At 46.1% G+C, this 21,216-nt stretch overlaps 1 protein-coding gene across 3 annotated transcripts in view; it reads left to right on the top strand.

Annotated features, from left to right (window-relative positions):
* LOC115165603 (ankyrin repeat domain-containing protein SOWAHA) overlaps positions 1–21,216 on the top strand; it is a 44,559-nt gene that overhangs the window by 475 nt on the left and 22,868 nt on the right. For 2 of the 3 annotated variants that reach the window (XM_029718814.1, XM_029718813.1), the window contains exons 2-11: positions 2,110–2,171; positions 2,534–2,815; positions 10,755–10,853; positions 13,437–13,496; positions 13,795–13,896; positions 14,119–14,130; positions 14,319–14,321; positions 16,076–16,078; positions 17,779–17,865; positions 18,466–18,468. In XM_029718814.1, the coding sequence (XP_029574674.1) occupies positions 2,110–2,171; positions 2,534–2,815; positions 10,755–10,853; positions 13,437–13,496; positions 13,795–13,896; positions 14,119–14,130; positions 14,319–14,321; positions 16,076–16,078; positions 17,779–17,865; positions 18,466–18,468 (713 nt within the window). The remainder of the gene's footprint in view (positions 1–2,109; positions 2,172–2,533; positions 2,816–10,754; positions 10,854–13,436; positions 13,497–13,794; positions 13,897–14,118; positions 14,131–14,318; positions 14,322–16,075; positions 16,079–17,778; positions 17,866–18,465; positions 18,469–21,216) is intronic. The other variant, XM_029718815.1, reaches the window with a different exon arrangement.

The raw sequence follows: 21,216 nt of genomic DNA, 5'->3' as shown, positions 1-21,216 counted from the left end.
TCATATATAGTTTTCCCGTAAACCCATTTGTTTCTCATTGTTCCCAATCCCCAGTCGGTTAGTTTAAACGAAACATCTGCTTTACATTAAAGGTCCTTTAAACAGATACAATTACACCAGGAATTCTGTCATTTCCTTTGAGACCAGTTATAGCTGCATGAATTCTCCAGTGCCCGCTACCCAAGCCTCAGATCCAGAGCACTCCAACGAACCGTTTTCACCATTGGACTGCGGTATTCTGCTGTGACGTTACAACAATGCTTCACCCTGATAAACAGTGTGATTATGGTGCTGCCTTTCTCTAATTGATACCAGCCCCTGAATCATGAACCCAAGTCAGCATGAACCCAAGTCAAATATGTTCTTATGCTTTACCAATCATTTCCCATGCACTACACCACAGCGTCATCCCTGCTTGGTACTGGATAAAATAACTAGGCCTTAACATGTTTGACCGGCTCTAGATAAATGATGATCCAATGTGACCTTGTATTACAGTTGTACCGCTTGTGCTGTCCAGATGCTATCTCAGTGGTACAGTTGTTGACAGAGGTTTCCAACGAAAGCTGCTTTACTGAGCCATCTGACATGGCTCGAGTGTACAATTATGGAAATGATTTTCAGTACATACAGTACTTAAAGTCTGTTATAACAACATGTGTTCCCTTCTTTAATGGGCACTATTGCACCATAATAGTGTTTTAATCATAATGCAATAAATGAGGCCACATGTACCAGCACAGCTAGATCTCTAATGGAGTGCTCTTTTATTACGATGAAACAAAATGGGGACATTGTGGGAAAGTGATAGCTAACATTGCTGTGTCTGTCCAGTTGCTATGGTTATCTGTCTACCTCAAGCTAATGAATAACTGAACATGGTAACTGTGTCACCCCTATGTTACTAAGTCAGGAATTATTTTGTTGATGTGATGTAAGTGGCCACTTCCTCTGGATTTCCTGTTTTTGTGGATGTGAAGTTGTGAACTACTGTCTCATTCTGAAATGTTATTTCCTTACTCTGCTGTCAGGAAAGAGGTCAATTGTCCAGGTCTATATATTCTTTCATACCTAAGCATTCTTTCAAACACAGGGCTTCTGCCATTAGTATTTTGTATGTTGAACTAGGATGGTCTATGTTAATTAAGTGGTCTGGCTGTTGGAGTAATGGATCAATTCTCAGAAAGCCTATATAAACCAACGTCTTTCAGCGTCAAGTCTGAATATAATTTCACAAACTCAGTTGTATCTGTGAGAGAAGGAGTTAAATTGTTAACTATTGTAAAAGCCATCCATCTGCAGTTGGTTTGGGTTCCCATAGGAAAGCTTTAATACTGCGGAAATAGACAGATAGGTTGGGGTTGGGATTTTTGGAGATGATGCGTGAGTCAAGTTTTTTTTAAATCTGCCTGCCTCTCATGTTGGCAGTGAGAGGTCTGGTTTCCTCTCTGTCCCTTTTCCCAGTCAGTGACTTTGTTCTGAGATGATTGTATTGCAACTGGAGCAGTGCCTGGCCTGCAGAGGAATGAAGAATGAAAGCCCCTCACTCCTGGAGCCCCTGGGGTTCACCCCAAATTGCACCCTATTCCTTATATAGTGCACTACTTTTGCCCAGAGCTCTATGGGCCCTGGTCATAAGTAGTGCACTAAATTGGCAATAGGGTGTCATTTGGGACAGAACCCTGGTCTCTGCAGGCAGGGGGAATATGGTGAAATAACAGGGAGGGGAGATCAACCACCAGCCTTCACAGGCCACACAATAATCTCAAATAGCCATCATGCATTCTTCTGGTTCAAAAGGTCTACATCTTGGAATGCCAGGGTGATGCAACAGCCTTATTTAGAGTAAATAGAACATTCCGTTTCAGATAAATCTAATCAATCATAAGATAACACTTGATCCTATTAGTGGTTATTATTCCATAAGAAATCTATTACTACACTTGTTATAAAGTATTGTTAGACCAAATGATATTTGTTTTCCTTGTCATCCTTTGACATGTTTTCTCTAAATCCCTCAGAAAATGAAAGTCTGAGGTTTTGGGAGAGAACAAAAATTGATGTCAGGTTTTTGAAAGTGGATATGCCAACGTTGTTTCTTTTCCCCAGCCAAATACAGAGAGGAGTTCAAACAGATCATTGACAGGATTGCTGTTGTGAAATCAGAGAATGTAAGTGAAGTAGAGCTTTTGACCATTTGTGGATTGTGTGCCATGAAAAGCTGTGATAAAATCAGTGTGCATAATTCTTTAATGTTCCACACTCAAATCAAGTTCCCTTTCCACAATATTGAGTCAGCCATGGTAGTTAAATTGTATGAAACAAAAAAAGGATATGGCATTTCTTTGCTGGGTCTGTTTACTATGTAGTTTGTTGTGTTATTGGTTATATACAGTGTTGTTACCATTCAGTTACATAGTAATTAGAAAGGGCAACTTACAATAATTACTTTACTTTTAGGTCAAAGTTGTCCTCTCATATACAGTAGGCCTTTACCCTCATCTCCTGCCGGCCTGCTGTCTGTCCCCATCAGGGTGAGAAGTACCTAGTTCTGAAGAAGAGATACCGGCAGCAGAAGCAGGACAGTGAGACAGAGCCTGGAACAGACAGACAGGCCAGCCCTGCCAGGCCATGGGCCTCAGCCCAGTGGGATGGGTCAGGGGTCTCTTCTCTCTCCAGCCCCCAGATGGAACCAGACCTCCAGCCTGAACCGGCCAAGGGGGCAGAGGAGAGGAAGCCTTCCCAGGTGACGTGGTGTGGAAGAGGCCCCAGCATTACTGTCACAGAGGCACCCGAGCAGGAGCACATGCAAGAGGTCAGGCTCTATGTTGGCTCACTAGACTCTGTCCTTGATACTTGTGTGTGCCCTTTAGTCTGCTCAAGTCTGCACATTTGATAAAATATAAATGCCATGACAGCATTAGAGAGGAATACATCTGTATGAAAATAAGACTTGCCACTACTATAAGTCTTATCCATTTCCCATGGAATTGAGTTAAGTATGACTGCTCTCTCATTCTGGCATCAGACCTCATTCTGGGCATAAGAGTTGAAGCACAGACGGGTTCAATGATGAGAAAGTCAAACAACTTGTTCCAATGGCTGTATCTTTACTCAAAGGGTGTAGCTATTCAGAACCAAATTTTGGTTGTCATTCCCATTATATTTGAGCTGCAAAATTGTAATTATATTTCCAGATAAATCAGGGGTGGACTGGGACCAGCCCATTCTTTCACCCCCCCCCCCCCTCCCCCTGAGGCCCCTCTTATTAGCCAGATAATTATCATTTAATGCTAAAAACCCAAGTTAGACAGGCCCACTGGGCTAAAAATGGACCAGCCCAGTGCCCCTGTGATAAATGTAAGGGTAATTTGCACAATGATATTTGACCTCAATAAAACCCATTATTCAGCTCTTCAATTTACACGCTAATCTGGCTGAAGTGATTTTACATATTGTTCATGGAAAACAATCTTAGTAGTAGTGTGTCTACAATCCTAGCTTTCGAAGAGAATATTCAGTACCAGTCAAAAGTTTGGACACACATACTCATTCCAGGGTTTTTCTTTATTTTTACTATTTTCTACGTTGTATAATAATAGTGAAGACATCAAAACTATGAAATAACACGTATGGAATCATGTAGTACCCAAAAAAGTGTTAAACAAATCAAAATATATTTCATATTTTAAATTCTTCAAAGTAGCAACCATTTGCCTTGAGGACAGCTTTGCACACTCTTGGCATTCTCTCTTCCAGCTTCATGAGGTAGTCACCTGGAATCCATTTCAATTAACAGGTGTGCCTTGTTAAAAGTTCATTTGTGGAATTTCTTTCCTCCTTACTGCGTTTGAGCCAATCAGTTGTGTTGTGACAAGGTAGGGTTGGTATACAGAAGACAGCCCTATTTGGTTAAAGACCAAGTCCATATTTTGGCAAGAACAGCTCAAATAAGCAAAGAGAGGCGACAGTCCATCATTACTTTAATGGAAGTGCAGTCGCAAAAACCATCAATCGCTATGATGAAATTGGCTCTCATGAGGACCGCCACAGGAAAGGAAGACCCAGAGTTACCTCTGCTGCAGTGGATAAGTTCAGTAGAGTTACAGTGGCTTGCGAAAGTATTCACCCCACTTGGCATTTTTCCTATTTTGTTGCCTTACAACCTGGAATTAAAATTGATTTTTGGGGGGGATTTGTATCATTTTGATTTACACAACATGCCTACCACTTTCAAGATGCAAAATATTTTTTATTGTGAAACAAACAAGAAATAACACAAAAAAAACAGAAAACTGAGCGTGCATAACTACTCACCCCCCCCAAAGTCAATACTTTGTAGAGCCACCTTTTGCAGCAATTACAGCTGCAAGTCTCTTGGGGTATGTCTCTGTAAGCTTGGCACATCTAGCCCCTGGGATTTTTGTCCCATTCTTCAAAACTGCTCCAGCTCCAAGTTGGATGGGTTCCGCTGGTGTACAGGAATCTTTAAGTCATACCACAGATTCTCAATTGGATTGAGGTCTGGGCTTTGACTAGGCCATTCCAAGACATTTAAATGTTTCCCCTTAAACCACTCGAGTGTTGCTTTAGCAGTATGCTTAGGGTCATTGCCCTGCTGGAAGGTGAACCTCTGTCCCAGTCTCAAATCTCTGGAAGACTGAAACAGGTTTCCCTCAAGAACTTCCCTGTATTTTGCTCCATCCATCATTCCTTCAATTCTGACCAGTTTCCCAGTCCCCACCGATGAAAAACATCCCCACAGCATGGGGATGGTGTTCTCGAGGTGATGAGAGGTGTTGGGTTTGCGCCAGACATAGCGTTTTCCTTGATGGCCAAAAAGCTCAATTTAATCTCAACTGACCAGAGTACCTTCTTCCATATGTTTGGGGAGTCTCCGACATGCCTTTTGGCGAACACCAAACATGTTTACTTATTTTTTTCTTTAAGCAATGGCTTTTTTCTGTCCACTCTTCTCTAAAGCCCAGCTCCTGTGGAGTGTATGGCTTAAAGTGGTCCTATGGACAGATACTCCAATCTCCACTGTGGAGCATTGCAACTCCTTCAGGGTTATCTTTGGTCTCTTTGTTGCCTCTCTGATTAATGCCCCCCTTGCCTGGTCCGTGAGTTTTGGTGGGCAGCCCTCTCTTGGCAGGTTTGTTGTGGTGCCATATTCTTAAAATTTTTTAATAATGGATTTAATGGTGCTCTGTGGGATGTTCAAAGTTTCTAATATTTTTTATAAACCAACCCTGATCTGTACTTCTCCACAACTTTGTCCCTGACCATGACTTGGTCTTCATGGTGCCACTTGCTTGGTAGTGTCCCTTGCTGAGTGGTGTTGCAGATTCTGGGGACTTTCAGAACAGATGTATATGTACGGAGATCATGTGACAGATCATGTGACACAGATTGCACACAGGTGGACTTTATTTAACAAATTATGTGACTTCTGAAGGTAATTGGTTGCTCCAGGTCTTATTTAGGGGCTTCATAGCAAAGGGGGTGAATACATATGCACGCACCTCTTTTCTGTTTTAAATTTGTTTAAAAAAAAATCAAAATGTTTTTTTTTCATTTCACTTCACCAATTTGGACTCTTTTTGTATGTCTATTACATGAAATCCAAATAGAAATCAATTTAAATTACAGGTTGTAAGGCAACAAAATAGGAAAAATGCCAAGGGGGATGAATACTTTTGCAAAGCACTCTACCAGCCTCAGATATTGCAGCCCAAATAAATGCTTCACAGAGTTTAAGTAACAGACACATCTCAAAATCAACTGTCCTGAGCAACACAGTTAACCCGCTGTTCCCCGGGCGCCAAAGACGTGGATGTCGATTAAGGCAGCCCTCCGCACCTCTCTGATTCAGAAGGGTTAAATGCGGAAGACACATTTCAGTTGAATGCATTCAGTTGTACAACTGATTAGGTATCCCCTTTCCCTGTTCAGAGCAGACTGCGTGAATCAGGCCTTCATGGTCGAATTGCTGAAAAGTAAACACTACTAAAGGACACCAGTAATAAGAAGAGACTTGCTTGGGCCAAGAAACACGAGCAATTTTTTGAAACATTTTATTTCACCTTTATTTAACCAGGTAGGCAAGTTGAGAACAAGTTCTCATTTACAATTGCGACCTGGCCAAGATAAAGCAAAGCAGTTCGACAACATACAAAAACACAGAGTTACACATGGAGTAAAAAACATACAATCAATGATACAGTAGACAAAAATAAGACTATATACAATGTGAGCAAATGATGTGAGATAAGGGAGGTAAAGGCAAAAAAGGCCATGGTGGCAAAGTAAATAAAGTATAGCAAGTAAAACACTGGAATGGTAGAATTATAATTTGAAGAAAGTTCAAAGTTAAAATATAAATAATATGGTGAAAAGGAGCAAAATTATAAATAAAATAAATAAATACAGTAGGGGAAGAGGTAGTAGTTTGGGCTAAATTATAGATGGGCTATGTACAGGTGCAGTGATCTGGGAGCTGCTCTGATAGCTGGTGCTTAAAGCTAGTGAGGGAGATAAGTGTTTCCCGTTTCAGAGATTTTTGTAGTTCGTTCCAGTCATTGGCAGCAGACAACTGGAAGGAGAGACGACCAAAGGAGGAGTTGGCTTTAGGGGTGACCAGAGAGATATACCTGCTGGAGCGCGTGCTACAGGTGGGTGCTGCTATGGTGACCAGTGAGCGGAGGTAAGGGGGGACTTTACCTAGCAGGGTCTTGTAGATGACCTGGAGCCAATGTGTTTGGCGACGATTATGAAGCGAAGGCCAGCCAACGAGAGCGTACAGGTCGCAGTGGTGGGTAGTATATGGGGCTTTGGTGACAAAACGGATGGCACTGTGATAGACTGCATCCAGCTTGTTGAGTAGGGTATTGGAGGCTATTTTGTAAATGACATTGCCGAAGTCGAGGATTGGTAGGATTTGCGAGGGTATGTTTGGCAGCATGAGTGAAGGATGCTTTTGTCACGCCCTGACCAGGTGAACTCTGCTATTTTGGTCAGGGTGTGGCATTTCTATGGTTTATTTTCTATGTTTTGGTTATAGCCTTTCTTTGTTTTATTTCTATGTTGGGCTCGGGGGTGATTTCCCAATCAGACAGCTGTCGCTTGTTATGTCTGATTGGGAATCACATTTAAGTTCCTTTTCCCCCACGATGTTTGTGGGTTGTTGCCTCTTTTGTTTGAGCAAGTTAACGTTTCGTCTATTCTTTGTCTGTTTTGGTAACGTGTTTATTTGTGTCTAAATAAACATGTGTTCGCTCCCAGCTGCGTTTTGGTCCGCTTCCTTATCACCCGACGACGAGCGTTACAGAACAACCCACCGAACCAGGACCAAGCAGCGGGAGGAAAAGGAGCGCGAGAGATGGGCTCGCGAGGGAAAGGAGTTCTGGACCTGGGAGGAGATCATGTCGGGGAAAGGACCCTGGCGGAGGGATTCCCAGGTCGAGGAGGTGATGCCAGCCGGTGGAAGGAGTCGCAGGCGGCGGTCGAGGAGGCCTGGAAGACACCCCCAAGAAAATTTTGGGGGGGGGCTAATGGGGTGGTCCGGAAGGGCAGAGGAAGAGCCCAGACCACTGCTCTCGTGGGGGATAACGGCGAAGGAGGAGGCAGAGATGTGGCAGGTCCTGGAGGACCTGCGTAGGGACAGCGTGGAGGAAGAGCCTTGGGTGGCAGAGGTGCGCACGGTATCGCCAGTGCGCCTGCACAGCCCAGTGCGCCTGCACAGCCCAGTAAGCTCTGTGCCAGCGCCCCACATTTGCCGGGCTAGGGGGAGTGTTCAGCGAGGACGTGTTGTGCCGGCTCAGCGCTCCTGGCCTCCGGTGCCCCTTCTCGGTCCGATGTATCCTGCGCCGAGGACGCGCACTGTGTCTCCGGTACGGCTGCTCAGCCCAGTGCGTTCTGTGCCAGCGCTCCACACTTGCCAGGCTAAGGTGGGCGTTGAGCCAGAACGGGTGATGTCAGCTGTGCACTCCAGACCTCCAGTGCGCCTCCTCGGTCCAGGATATCCGGCGCCGCTTAGGCGCACTGTGTCGCCGGTGTGCGGTCACGGTCCAGCACGTCCTGTGCCAGCACCTCGCCCTTGCCGGGCGAATGTGGTGCGTGTCTACAGTCCAGTCCGGCCCATCCCTGCTCCCCACACCAAGCCAGTGGTGCGTGTCCCCAGTCCTGTCCGGCCCATCCCTGCTCCCCGCACCAAGCCAGTGGTGCGTGTCCCCAGTCCAGTCCGGCCCGTCCCTGCTCCCCGCACCAAGCCAGTGGTGCGTGTCCCCAGTCCAGTCCGGCCCGTCCCTGCTCCCCGCACCAGGTTAGTGGTGCGTGTCCCCAGTCCTGTCCGGCCCATTCCTGCTCCCCGCACCAGGTTAGTGGTGCGTGTCCACAGTCCGGCCCGACCCGTCCCTGCTCCTCGCACCAAGCCCACGGTGCGTGTCCTCAGTCCTGTCTGGCCCATCCCTGCTCCCCGCACCAAGCCAGTGGTGCGTGTGTCCAGTCCAGTCCGGCCCGTCCCTGCTCCTCGCACCAAGCCCACGGTGCGTGTCCCCAGTCCAGTCCGGCCCGTCCCTGCTCCCCGCACCAAGCCAGTGGTGCGTGTCCCCAGTCCAGTCCGGCCCGTCCCTGCTCCCCGCACCAAGCCAGTGGTGCGTGTCCCCAGTCCAGTCCGGCCCGCCCCTGCTCCCCGCACCAGGTTAGTGGTGCGTGTCCCCAGTCCTGTCCGGCCCATTCCTGTTCCCCGCACTAGGCCCACGGCGCGTGTCCACAGTCCGGCACGGCCTGTGTCCGGTCCACCGGTGACCAGTCCTGTTCCGGTCGGCGGCTCCGCTCCGCTCCGGAGCCTGAGCATGCCGCTCCACCGTGGTCCAGTCCGGGCCAGAGGGGTAGGGCTATGGTGGAGGCAGGGGGAGAAACACGCCCGGGGCCAGAGCCTCCACCGAGGGTGAGGCGCCCACCCGGGTCCCCCCCCTAATAGACTTTAGGTTGGTGCGCCGGGAGTACGCACCGTTGGAGGGGGGGTACTGTCACGCCCTGACCAGGTGAACTCTGCTATTTTGGTCAGGGTGTGGCATTTCTATGGTTTATTTTCTATGTTTTGGTTATAGCCTTTCTTTGTTTTATTTCTATGTTGGGCTCGGGGGTGATTTCCCAATCAGACAGCTGTCGCTTGTTATGTCTGATTGGGAATCACATTTAAGTTCCTTTTCCCCCACGATGTTTGTGGGTTGTTGCCTCTTTTGTTTGAGCAAGTTAACGTTTCGTCTATTCTTTGTCTGTTTTGGTAACGTGTTTATTTGTGTCTAAATAAACATGTGTTCGCTCCCAGCTGCGTTTTGGTCCGCTTCCTTATCACCCGACGACGAGCGTTACAGCTTTGTTGCGAAATAGGAAGCCAATTCTAGATTTAACTTTGGATTGGAGATGATTGATGTGAGTCTGGAAGGAGAGTTTACAGTCTAACCAGACACCTAGGTATTTGTAGTTATCCACAAATTCTAAGTCAGAACCGTCCAGAGAAGTGATGCTGGACAGGCGGGCAGGTGCAGGCAGCGATCGGTTGAAGAGCATGCATTTAGTTTTACTTGTATTTAGGAGCAGTTGGAGACCACGGAAGGAGAGTTGTATGGCATTGAAGCTCGTCTGGAGGGTTGTTAACACAGTGTCCAAAGAAGGGCCAGAAGTATACAGAATGGTGTCGCAATGGACATTAGACAGGTGGAAATCTGTCCTGATGTGTCCGAATTTGAGATTTTTGATTCTAACCACCGTGTCTCTGTGAGACACCGAGTAGATGAACGGATGATCTCCGCATGTGTGTTTCCCATCATGAAGCATGGAGGAGGAGGTGTGGGGGTGCTTTGCTGGTGACACTGTCGGTGATTTATTTAGAATTCAAGGCATACTTAACCAGCATGGCTACCACAGCATTCTGCAGCGATACGCCATCCCATCTGGTTTGCGCTTAGTGGGACTATCATTTGTTTTTCAACAGGACAATGACCCAAAACACACCTCCAGGCTGTGTAAGGGCAATTTATGCTACAATCAGCTGACCTCAACCCAACTGAGATGGTTTGGGATGAGTTGGACCGTAGAGTGAAGGAAAAGCAGCCAACAAAGTGCTCAGCATATGTGGGAACTACTTTAAGACTGTTGGAAAAGCATTCCAGGTGAAGCTGGATGAAGCTGGATGAGAGAATGCCAAGCGTGTGCAAATTTGTCATCAAGGCAAAGGGTGGCTACTTTGAAGAATCTCAAATATAAAATATATTTTTATTTGTTTAACACTTTTTTGGTTACTACATGATTCAATATGTGTTATTTCATAGTTTTGATGTCTTCACTATTATTCTACAATATAGAAAATAGTAGAAATAAAGAAAAACCGTTGAGTAGGTGTGTCCCAACTTCGCTGGTACTGTATGTTAAGCCAATAAAGTGTTATTGTCCACAGAAGTATGTATGAAGCGTTCAAGCTCCAACGGTATTTACTCACACTGTTGTTGAAGGCAGGAAAAGATCAACAGCACAACACAAGTAGTTACTGCATAAAGTGTGAATTGTAGCTGATCACCTCAACAAGCCGTTAACAGAGCACATTTTACACCCTGTGCACTGCACATGCAGTATAATGTGGCTAGAACTTTGGCAGAGCTACAGTAACCAGGGGTAAATCGAGAATGTTCGTATTAAATGGAGAATGGAGAAATGGCGTCATTCTGTATGTTATGTCGCTGTGCTTCCAGGATCAGCACACTGAGAGAAAACCCTCACCGTCTGTTTCGGAGGAACCCCTTGTGCACAGCAACGGGGAGAATGAGCTAGACAGAGACTCAGGGTCAAAGGTGAGAGGCTAGTGACAGCAGGATTAAATCTCAAAAGTATTTTCCTCAATTCCTTGCGTCCCCTCTCCTTGCCTCGTCTCCTCATAAGGTTGGAGAGAGAGTTCTGAGGAGAAGATATCTTCCAATGCTCTCCTCACATCCCTCTCAAAATGTCAGTGGGAGGTGAGGAGAGCAGCTCGCAGGAATTAGGAAAATACTTTTGAGATTGAATTTTCCCCTGATGTTACTTCATCATATTTCACTATGTTGGATTTTAAGGTCTGTGGAAAGAACCAGTTGTCAGCAAATTTTCCCCTGTGTAAAAATACTGTTAAACTGTGGCAGGTTGAACTTCCTCTTTGCACTCTGTTTATACTACTCTCCTTTGCTCTTGAAGAGCTTGGTGTTCTAATCTCGGGCTCTGAACGTTGTTCTAATCCCTGGTTCTAAACTGTGTTCTTATCCCTTGTTCTAAACTGTATTCTAATCCCTGGTTCTGAACAGTGTTCTAATCCCTCGTTCTGAACCTAGACAAAGGGAATGGAATTACATGACAGGGAGAAGAAAAGTGCTCAGAGCTCTTATTATTGTAATAATTCAGAACTCAACGATAAAAAAATTCTGTCCAACAAATAGACTACATTTACCAAAAGTATGTGGACACCTGCCCGTCGAATATCTCATTCCAAAATCATGGGCATTAATATGGAGTTGGTCCCTCCTTTGCTGCTATAACAGTCTCCACTCTTCCTAGAAGGCTTTCTAATAGATGTTGAAAAATTGTTGCGGGGACTTGCTCCATTCAGCCACAAGCGCTTTAGTGAGGTTGGGCACTGATGTTGGGCTATTAGGCCTGGCTTGCAGTCGGAATTCCAATTCATCCCAAAGGTGTTCGATGGGGTTGAGGTCAGGGCTCTTTGCAGGCCAGTCAAGTTCCTCCACACCGATCTCATCTAACAATTTCTGTATGCACCTTGCTTTGTACACAGGGTTATTGTCATGCTGAAACAGGAAAGGGCCTTCCCCAAACTGTTGCCACAAAGTTTGAAGCACAGAATCATCTAGAATGTCATTGTATGCTGTAGCGTTAAGATTTCCCTTTAGTGGAACTAAGGGGCCTATCCGAACCATGAAAAACAGCCCCAGAACATTATTTCTCCTCCACCAAACTTTACAGTTGGCACTATGCATCGGGGCAGATAGTGTTCTCCTGGCATCCGCCAAACCATTAGTCCGTCGGCCTGACAGATGGGGAAGCGTGATTCATCACTCCAGAGAACGAGTTTCCAATGAGTCCAATGGCGTCAAGCTTTTTATTTATGTTTGTAATTTTTATTTTACCTTTTATTTAACTAGGCAAGTCAGTTAAGAACAAATTCTTATTTTCAATGACGGCCTAGGAACAGTGGCTTAACTGCCTTGTTCAGGGGCAGAACGACTGATTTTTACCTTGTCAGCTCGGGGATTTGACCTTTCGGTTGCAAGTTGGAAAGGTGGCATCCTATGACTGTGCCACATTGAAAGTCACTGTGCTCTTCAGTAAGGCCATTCTACTGCCAATGTATGTCTATGGAGATTGCATGGCTGTGTGGTCGATTTTATACACCTGCCACCTATAGCCGAATCCACTAATTTGAAGAGGTGTCCACATACTTTTGTATATATAGTGTATTTTTCTTCCCCCGTAATTTTTCTTTCCAGCAGAGAAAAAAGTGGACATGTGCCAGTGTGGAATTGGTTGAATAAATAGGCCTCCACTTTTCTTGTTACACAAGGCATGTATGACAGCAACATGAAAGAGTTGTGTGTTTTACACCATCTCTCTGTATGATCTGAGAACAATTAGCAATCAAGAGCTTGACAAAACAAAACATAAAGAAAACGGCAATTTTCTCCCCACTTTAATCAGCCAGAATGACACTTTTGTGCATTCAGAGAATTCTGTGCTTTATTATCTGATCATTTTTGACCCTCTGTAAAACGGTGGGTGTTCACAGTTATTATTACATTGTACCCTTGGTGTGAAAAACTGTGTTTGCTCTGTGGCTCCATTTGCCATCCTGTCTGTTTGTATGTCTGTCTCACTCTTTTTGCATCACTTCATCCCTTTTGATCTCTGAAGTTTAAGGTGATAAATACAAACAGTGTGATTGTAATAATTGTGTGTGTGTGTGTGTGTGTGTGTGTGTGTGTGTGTGTGTGTGTGTGTGTGTGTGTGTGTGTGTGTGTGTGTGTGTGTGTGTGTGTGTGTGTGTGTGTTTGAATTAGGCTCTTAGCACATACTCATCATATTCCATGATAATTTACTTGAAGTAAGCGCTACCAAAATAGAGCAGTACCCTTCATAATAAGTCTGCCCAACTATTGATCTATGGACTGCCACTTTTGTCTAAATGTGACCTTTATGTATGTACCTTAACCCAGCACTGACGTTTTTTCAGAAAATATGTATTTTAAAGTTGTGGATTTTATTGTATTGATTGTTTTATTGTGTATTTATGACTATTGTGAATTGTGTCAAAACAAAAGTCAGCATTAGCTGCCATTGATACTTTCTTTATTAAATTGAAATAAACCATTCTCTGATTCGTCTATGTCTCTCAGTCAGAGTCCGAAGAGCAGGAAGAGGAGTGTACGGGCAGTATGGGCTCCACCCAGGTGGCTGTGAGTTTCCTCATTAATATACAGGTAGCATTAATATACAGAGGCGGCAGGCAGCCTAGTGGTTAAGAGCATCACTGCTTCGAATTCCCAAGCCAACTAGGTGAAAAATCTGCCGATGTGTCCTTAAGCAAGGCATTTAACTCTAATTGCTCCTGTAAATCGCTCTGGATATGCGCGTCTGCTAAATTACTAAAATGTAAATGTATACAATCATATATTCATACTACACGTTAATGTACACAGTACTGTGATGTCTGTGCTGGCCATTTACTTAGCTCATCCACTCCCTGTCCTACAGCTGGACCCTGTGGAGAAGGAATGGATCTACTCTGCTGCGTGTGGCCGTCTCTCTGACCTCGCCCAGCTGCTACAACAAGAGCCCTCCCTGGCCAACAAGAAGGTAACCCCCCCACATGCCCCACCCCAACGTGGCCCTTAAAAATGTGTTATAAGAGTCACCCTCGTCATTCTGTATGCCATTGCAATATAAATGTTGTGGATGAATAAGTAGCCATTATTTAATGGGATGCAGGTAAAAGTATTCTAAGATGTTTAACTCTATGTCAGAGCACCACACTGATATAGAGTTTTTTTCCTTCTTTCCTTCATTTGGCTTTAAAAGGACTTCACCTCGGTGAGTATACTTTCTCCAAGCAAATATGTATACTTCAATTGCATGAGTGATAAGCGTAAGTGGATCTACATAGAAGAGTGTATGTTATGACCTGCATGAACTAAGTAGTTAGTTTGACTAATATTGTTTCTTTTCTGGTTGGAATCTGCTATGTTGTTCCTGTCTGTGACCATGACTGTCTCTCTCAGGGGGTAAGTAGACTGACTATTGATATTCCACTGTATGGGCAGTCTTTATATGTTCTGTCTCTGAATTCTTGACCACTTAAAAGTGCCTAACAACAATAGCCTATATTACGTGTTAACATTTGGTCATGATTGCTCATATTTTTTGCTCATCATTATCAACAGGTAAAAAGCAGTGTAAAACCTGCCCCTAACTCCCAATTCCATTTGTACCAATTGCAAATAGTCAACATTCCATAGTTTTTGTTTTACTTAATTGTATTTTAAAAACCCTGTGGTGTAAAAACATCAGATCATGCATTTCAAAGGTGCTACTATCAAAAGGATTATGAAAGATAGCTTTTTAACTCTTGAACCCCCCCCCGCCCCGCCCTGCCCCGCCCCGCAACCCAAATCCCTTTATTGGTCTCTCTGTGCGCTCAAGAGATTTGGGTTTATGTTTGTTGTCCCTCCCCTCTGTTGGGGTTCTCACACTGTCCTGTTTCAGACCACCTTCTAAGACCTAACCCTAAGCCCCTGCCATCACCATACCCACCCGGAAAAGATACCAGGGTCGCCATTGAAGTGCAGGGAGATGGGAGGGGGGGATTAGAGAGAGACTCTTAATGCTCCACAAAGACTTCAACCACTTAAAGATAATCTAAAAGTTATAGAGCAGGCTGGGATTAATTGAAGAACAATTTTGGTTGTGTCCTCGGGAAGATGCTAAATCTCCCTCGGACGGCTTTGATGCCCACCGAACCACCACCCTTCGGCGGTGAAGTCCCCCTTACCTAGGGCCTGAGTTTGAGGAGGTCTGGGTGCCATTTGTTCCTTGGTCTGAGGTTGTAACTGACTCTGTGACCTACAAAGATTAGACCATTCATAAACTTTGACTTTCACAGATGCATTGTGTAGCCTTTCTCTCCCCCTCAACTGTCATTAACTAAGACTTGCTTATTCAAAGGCCAACATATGTTAACCACATCTAACATATAGATGTAGGATTTTCATTTGATCACTCTTTAGTTGCTGAGAATTTTCTAGCCCTGCAGGAAATGCAGATGAGATTTGTGATTTACATAAATTCACTGAAAACCCACACTAACACACGGTAATATTAACAGAAACATAAGCGTTTTGCTGCAGCTGCAATAACATCTGAAAGATATGTGTACAAATATGGACCAATAAAATTAGACTTTGATTTGACAGTATTGCACTTTTCATGTTACCAACTTTTAGCTAGCTTATAGCCTCCAAAGTATTGGGACAGTGACAATGACAAAATACATTATTTACCATTCATTTCTATTGGGCACAAAATAATCTGAAACACAACCAAGACAAACAGCAAATGCATCCAACTTGATGTAATCATTGTGTACTCTGAATATAGGACCAAATATTTAACTTTTTAAGTGCATTTTGTCCAATACTTTTGGTACCCTAAAATGGGGGGGACTATGTACTAAAAGTAATTTCTAAACGGTTAACCCACAAATGATGAAAATACCATCAAATTAAATCTGACAGTCTGCACTTTAACCTAATAATCATTGAATCATTTCAAACCAATGTGCTGGAGTACAGAGCCAAAACAAAAATTGTCACTGTCCCAATTATTTTGGGGCTCACTGTATGTCAAATTAAGATCCTACACCTGTATCATATTCCTTCATGATCTCCATCTCTCTCTTTTTCTTCATCTACATGTGACATGGGCTCCCCCCTCCTGCCATGTTGGACTGGGATGTACTTCCTTTTACCCTGTCCTGTAGTTTGTAAGTATATCATTCTCCAATCACTCCTCAGTGGTCTCACTATGAACAGCAAGGTGTCACACAGGCCATAGGTCATTTTGTCAGATGTGTCTCCAGTTGACCAACCCTCGGCCCTTTGGCCACTACTTACTTACCACCACACACACACACACACACACACACACACACACACACACACACACACACACACACACACACACACACACACACACACACACACACACACACACACTTAAAGTTGGTCATCAGTCAAGCAGGCAGGCATGCGGGGGGGTGGCCCCACCGGGCTAGGACAGGAACGAGAGGCACGTGGAGGGGTTGAGGCCACATCCTGTCCAACCTCGTCCGTCACTCCTGCCCACTAGGGGACCCGCCGAGCAGCCACTCAAACGACCCATCCGACCAATCCGTCTTCAGCGTGTGACAGGGCAGACAACAGAGATAGAGATACTCAGAGCCAGACTTCATCTATCACAATCTGTCTCCCAGGCTGGTTTTGGACATCTAGAGGTATATCTTCTCCCATGCTTCTATGAGAACTGATATTGAGGTTTTGGTATAGTTCACTGAGGTTGTGGTATATAGTGCACAATGCAGGAGACAAAGAATAACCATTATGGCCATTAACAAGCATGAATACTAATCACAGATTGTAAGCTCATACTTTCTAACAAATTAAAGGAGATGATTGATTGACATATTTTGATTGACATAGGAAACCTACTTTTGTTTTCCCTGTTCCATGTCTGGAGTCAGACTCAGACACACAGGTTGTAGTTAACAGGCTGACATCTGTAGCAAGCCCATGTTTTCACCTGCTGAATAGCCTGTTATTACACAGCCCGAAGTGCTCAGAGACCCATTGACAAGAGTAACACAGTTGATCACAACAGCAGCACTATGTCAGACAGGTGGATGTGGTGTGCATGGGAGTTTTCATGTGTGTGCGTGTGTTGTTTTTTGTGTGTGTGCATGTCTGTGTGTGCATGTTTTATGTGAGAGTTTGTGTGTGTGTGTCTTTGAGTATGTATGTGTGTGCGTGTTGTCTCTAAGCGTGTGTGGTAGGCCCACAGCACGGAGGGGCCCCACTGCTGTTCTTCTGACGGCTGCATGCTGACAGTGGGGCGATGCTTGGGTGGGTCTCCCCTCTCTCCCTCTCTCCCCTCTGCGGGTCACACCAACACCATCAATCTTCCCCCCCGTGACAGGCGGCTGGGCACCCCTGTTGTGCGCACAGTGCAGTGTTGTTTTGTAATTAGGCTCAGTCAGATGGCAGGAAACCATCCCACCACCTCTCCCTCCATCGCTCTACTCCTCCTGTGCACAGCTGGGCCACTGCCTCAGCCAGCCTATCAGAGCTCTCAACCTGATCTGATTCACTCTGTTTAAACTCCTTGTTAGAGGAGTAATGACACTATGCTAATTACTATCTACTAAATAACCACCACTGGGAATGTACATGTATCTACAAGCATTTGTGTATATGCCAATACAATACAAGTATCTGTGTATACTTAAAAATAAAATGGCAACTCCTGTGTCAGTGTTGTAGTAAAGTGCTTTTGTTATGTACAGTATAGGGAATTCGTCTGTATTTTGTAAATGGCTTACATTCCAATTTGTAAGTCGCTCTGGATAAGAGCGTCTGCTAAATGACTTAAATGTAAATGTAAACATTTCCCTCCTTGTTTTGGCCACAGACAGCTCTACACTGGGCAGCCAAACATGGCAAAGAGGACATGGCCACCATGATGGCCAATGCAGGGGCTGACGTCAACACTAAATCTGTGAGTATGCCCTTGTCTTCTGTAAATATAGGAGGTACACAGTGGGTCATTCCACGAAGTGAGTTCCTTTTGCATCCCTTTCATATTTTAAGTAGACATTGTGTACCAATATTTAATTTTAAAAGCCTGTTATATTAAATGAAGTGCCCATTAATACAGACCACATGGAGAATTCAATAAATCAGATTTTCTATATGAATAAAGGTTTGCTAAAGTGCCAAAATTTGCATTTTGAAATGTCCTTCTGTGCACCTCTGTGACTTCTAGGAAGATTTTAACCCACTTAATCCCAACATTTCTGCAAGTTTTCAATATAATTGTAAAGCCCTAGTTATTTTGTTGCTGTGACAAAGTAATTTCTGAAGATTATTTATTTCATGTTAATATTGATAACAAATAAATAAATAATAACGATGGCCCTCATTTTAAGGTCAACCCTGTTATGTGAACTGAACTCTCGTTTTAAAAGATATTTTATTTTCAAAAGAAACATTGAACATCTAATAGTCAAATAATAGTGTAAAATCAGGTGAGCTGATTCTATTCTTTTTGGCAATTTGCCGGTGTTTTGTGGTGGAAAACTGAGTGGGTCGATCATAGCATGTCTGTCACGGTTGTCGTTGGTGAATGAGGACCAAAATGCAGCAGGTACGTGTATGCTCATATTTAGATTTATTAACTTACAAAAAACAACTGAATACAAAATAACAAAACTACTAGAACTAACAAACGAACAACAAAACAGTCTGGCAAAGCCTAGGGCTGAACACAGAACAATCACCCACAAAACACAAACACAAACAGACCCTCATTTATGAGACTCTCAATCAAAGGCAGATAGAAAACACCTGCCTTCAACTGAGAGTCCCAACACCAATTCACCAGACATAGAAACAGACATACTAGACTCCACATAGAAATACCTAAACAAACCAACACCCGGAATTACTAAAACAAACACCCTTAAACCAAACACACCACCCTGAACCACATAAAACAAATACCCTCTGTCACGCCCTGACCAAACTACAAACAATTAACCTTATATACTGGCCAGGACGTGACAGTACCCCCCCCTTAAAGGTGCTACCCCAGAAGCACCTTAAAAACAAACAAAAAAATACCCCCAAACAATACCTAAAAGAAAAATTCCCCCTTACTAAAGGGAGGGAAGGGAGGGTGGCTGCCGTCAACGACGGCACTGTGCTACACCCCCCCCTCCCCAACCCACCTATCTTGGAGGCGGCTCAGGTTCTGGCCGTTCCAGGCAGTCTGGGTAGTCTGGCGGTTCGGGGCAGTCTGGGCAGTCTATCAGCTCTGGGCGGTCAGGGCAGTCTGTCAGCTCCGGCAGGTCAGGGCAGTCTGTCAGCTCCGGCAGGTCAGGGCAGTCTGTCAGCTCCGGCAGGTCAGGGCAGTCTGTCAGCTCCGGCAGGTCAGGGCAGTCTGTCAGCTCCGGCAGGTCAGGGCAGTCTGTCAGCTCGGGGCAGTCTGGGCAGTCTGTCAGCTCGGGGCAGTCTGGGCAGTCTGTCAGCTCGGGGCAGTCTGGGCAGTCTGGCCACTCCGGCAGTTCAGGGCAGTCTGGCCACTCCGGCAGTTCAGGGCAGTCTGGCCACTCCGGCAGTTCAGGGCAGTCTGGCCACTCCGGCAGTTCAGGGCAGTCTGGCCACTCCGGCAGTTCAGGGCAGTCTGGCCACTCCGGCAGTTCAGGGCAGTCTGGCCACTCCGGCAGTTCAGGGCAGTCTGGCCACTCCGGCAGTTCAGGGCAGTCTGGCCACTCCGGCAGTTCAGGGCAGTCTGGCCACTCCGGCAGTTCAGGGCAGTCTGGCCACTCCGGCAGTTCAGGGCAGTCTGGCCACTCCGGCAGTTCAGGGCAGTCTGGCCACTCCGGCAGTTCAGCGCAGTCTGGCCACTCCGGCAGTTCAGCGCAGTCTGGCCACTCCGGCAGTTCAGCGCAGTCTGACCACTCCGGCAGTTCAGCGCAGTCTGACCACTCCGGCAGTTCAGCGCAGTCTGACCACTCCGGCAGTTGACTGACGGCAGCTCCGACGACTGTTGACTGACGGGCAGCTCCGACGACTGTTGACTGACGGGCAGCTCCGACGACTGTTGACTGACGGGCAGCTCCGACGACTGTTGACTGACGGGCAGCTCCGACGACTGTTGACTGACGGGCAGCTCCGACGACTGTTGACTGACGGGCAGCTCCGACGACTGTTGACTGGCGGGCAGCTCCGACGACTGTTGACTGGCGGGCAGCTCCGACGACTGTTGACTGGCGGGCAGCTCCGACGACTGTTGACTGGCGGGCAGCTCCGACGACTGTTGACTGGCGGGCAGCTCCGACGACTGTTGACTGGCGGGCAGCTCCGACGACTGTTGACTGGCGGGCAGCTCCGACGACTGTTGACTGGCGGGCAGCTCCGACGACTGTTGACTGGCGAGGCTGGGTTTACGCACTTGCCGTTTAGTGCGGGGAGCGGGAACAGGACGAGTCGGACTGGGTGGACGCACTTCCGGGTCCGCACGAGAGACAGGAGCTGGAAACCCAGGGCTATGGAGGCGCACAGCCGGTCTAGATCTTACCTCCTGCACAACCCGCCTTGGCTCGATGGAACTAGTAGCCCTGCACGAGCGGAGTGCTCGTACAGGGCAGACTGGGCTGTGCAGGGGCTTGATGGTAGCCGTGCGTAGAGCGGGAGTTGGGTAGCCTGGTCCTCGGAGGCGTACCGGCGACCAGATGCGCTGCGCAGGCATCCTCCTACCAGGCTGGATGCCCGCTCTAGCACGGCACCTGCGAGGGGCTGGAATAACTCGCACCGGACTGTGCGTGCGTATGGGTGAGATATTGCGCTTCTCAGCGAAACATGGCGCTCCCCACCTCATACGCTCCTCCATATAACCACGGGTAGCTGGCTTCCGGCTCTTCCTTCGCCTAGCCAAACTACCCGTGTGCCCCCCCCCAAAATTTTCTTGGGGGTGCCTCTCGTGCTTCAACGCCAGTCTTGTCCCTCGGAAACGTTCCCGGTCCATACCAGCCTTACTCCTATCCTCTCTCTCGCGTACCACCTGTTTCCAAGGAAGGCGATCTTTCCCTGCTTGGATCTCCTCCCAAGTGTAGGAGCCTTCTCCCTCCAAGATCTCCTCCCAAGTCCATCTCTCTCGTTTGTCCTCTTCGAAAATCCTCCGCTCCTTCCTCTGCTGCTTGGTCCTTTGGTGGTGGGTGATTCTGTCACGGTTGTCGTTGGTGAATGAGGACCAAAATGCAGCAGGTACGTGTATGCTCATATTTAGATTTATTAACTTACAAAAAACAACTGAATACAAAATAACAAAACTACTAGAACTAACAAA

The sequence above is a fragment of the Salmo trutta genome, chromosome 28 (assembly GCF_901001165.1).
Source record: "Salmo trutta chromosome 28, fSalTru1.1, whole genome shotgun sequence".
NCBI classification, from domain to species: Eukaryota; Metazoa; Chordata; class Actinopteri; order Salmoniformes; family Salmonidae; genus Salmo; species Salmo trutta.
The sequence above is the reverse complement of the archived record's forward strand: the minus strand, read 5'-3'. Positions and strand labels throughout refer to the sequence as shown.